This window comes from Haliaeetus leucocephalus, unplaced genomic scaffold (genome assembly GCF_000737465.1).
Source record: "Haliaeetus leucocephalus isolate CR32 unplaced genomic scaffold, Haliaeetus_leucocephalus-4.0 Scaffold217, whole genome shotgun sequence".
Classification (NCBI taxonomy): domain Eukaryota; kingdom Metazoa; phylum Chordata; class Aves; order Accipitriformes; family Accipitridae; genus Haliaeetus; species Haliaeetus leucocephalus.
In genome coordinates, this window is record NW_010972653.1 from 9906383 (window position 1) to 9908149 (window position 1767).

General features: G+C 38.9%; 1 protein-coding gene across 1 annotated transcript in view; it reads right to left on the minus strand.

Annotated features, from left to right (window-relative positions):
* Window positions 1-393: 393 nt before the first annotated feature.
* SNTG2 (syntrophin, gamma 2) overlaps window positions 394-1767 on the minus strand; it is a 302322-nt gene continuing 300948 nt past the window's right edge. The window contains exon 17 of the mRNA XM_010566720.1: window positions 394-525. Within this exon, the coding sequence (XP_010565022.1) occupies window positions 394-525 (132 nt within the window). The remainder of the gene's footprint in view (window positions 526-1767) is intronic.

Genomic DNA, 1767 nt, shown 5'->3' on the forward strand with positions numbered 1-1767 from the left:
ACTGGGGTTGGAACTAGGTGATCTTTAATGTCCCTTCCAACCCAAACCATTCTATGATTCTATGAAATGTTATTCCGTGTTTCTATCTAATAAGGGGAAGTATGTATGTATGACCATGAGAGCAGAAATCAAAATGACACCAGAAATATTATTGATTGAATACTCACTTAGAATTTTAGATTAATGCTGAATACGACAAACTGATTCAGTTTGACTTAATATTTGTTAACTCATAGATTCAAAATGTTTAATGGATTGTGTAAACCCTTAACGTTACAGATAACACAACTATAGACTTCTTATAAAATCACAAAGTTGCAATATTGTGCATGAAATAACTACTTTCTTTAAGAAAATAATTTATTTTCCATAGTCATGACATATAATCTGATATCAGTTACTGTACATATATTTTCTTGCAATACTCTGACTGTCTATGAATACTGGATCCACAGATGCCACTTTTGCTGCTATAAAGGAGTGAATACAGTGTAAAACTGCTGTCAGATCCTGAAATTCCAGTTCCTGAAAGAGGAAGTAAGAGAAAAAAAAAAAGAAGAGAAAATGTGAATTCATATTCAGGTTTATAAACATTTTACATAAATACAGAACAGACTAGTCAGAAAACAACAATGGACTTTGAATCTTTATAGGGAACTGTAAAGTGAAAAGTATTAAGAATAAAAGCTCTATGTCCGTACCTTGTTCACTGCCAGTTCTGCATGTCAATTTAGTTTTTACTCTGTGCTACTGTATTGTTTACATTTTACTCAGCTTGGACAATGAAAGCGTTCAACTTGCAAGAACATTCAAATATTGCGAGATATTTTAAAGTATTTGATAAGTTAAGGATGATGGGGTGTCAAGTCAGAGCTGGGGAGGGTGAGGAAGACACATACTTGGCAGCCTCTGAAGGAGAGTCAGATAAGCAAGCTGGGAGGCCAGGGGCAGTGTGGAAGCTAAGGTAAAGTCACACCACAGCCTGCATATAGAAATATGGCTGGGTATGAAATTCATATGCCCTAATTCACAAAGAAAGGCAGAGTTACTCTTAACCAGCAGACAGATTCCCTTGACTTTTTAGAATATATTTCACCTTCTGTGCACAAGTTAAATTCCTTTTCCCAATCTCCCCAGACAGAAATGGAGTGATATTCTGATACAATGACAACAAATATAATACAAGAAACATATCCAATTTACATGATACTCCTATTTGTAAAGTCTGCAGCTGGGAAATATATTGTGGGGACATTTGGGACAGTTTTTGGTTTGGGGAGAAGAGTTTTCAATAACATGTTGGCTACATAGTAGTTTATTGAGGCACACTCCATACGCTTGCCTTTAAACAAAAAGCAAAGCACTGGACTTCTGCTTTTCCTATCACAGTATTTTACAGTATCTTCTCGACAAAACTGCCTCAAACAGAATATTTGGAATTCAAGGTTACTGTTCTGGAAAAGCTCACCATCACACCATTTTGCTATGAAAGGCCATGTATTTACTAGGCAGGACTGGTTTTACTACTTATGAATGTCTTAAATTGTTCGCTAGTATTTGTGGGGCATGATTTTGTGACCCCATATTGGGCATAACTGGGAAATTTTTGGTAGTGGGGGGACCTGCTGGGCGGCCTCTGTGAGGAGCGGCTGGGGCTGCCCTGAGCCAGACACAGCCGGTTCCAGCCGGTTCCAGCTGGCTCCAGCCCACCCACCCCAGGGCACCGCTCAGCCCCGCAGACAAGGCCAGGGCGCCTCGGGGGAAAAT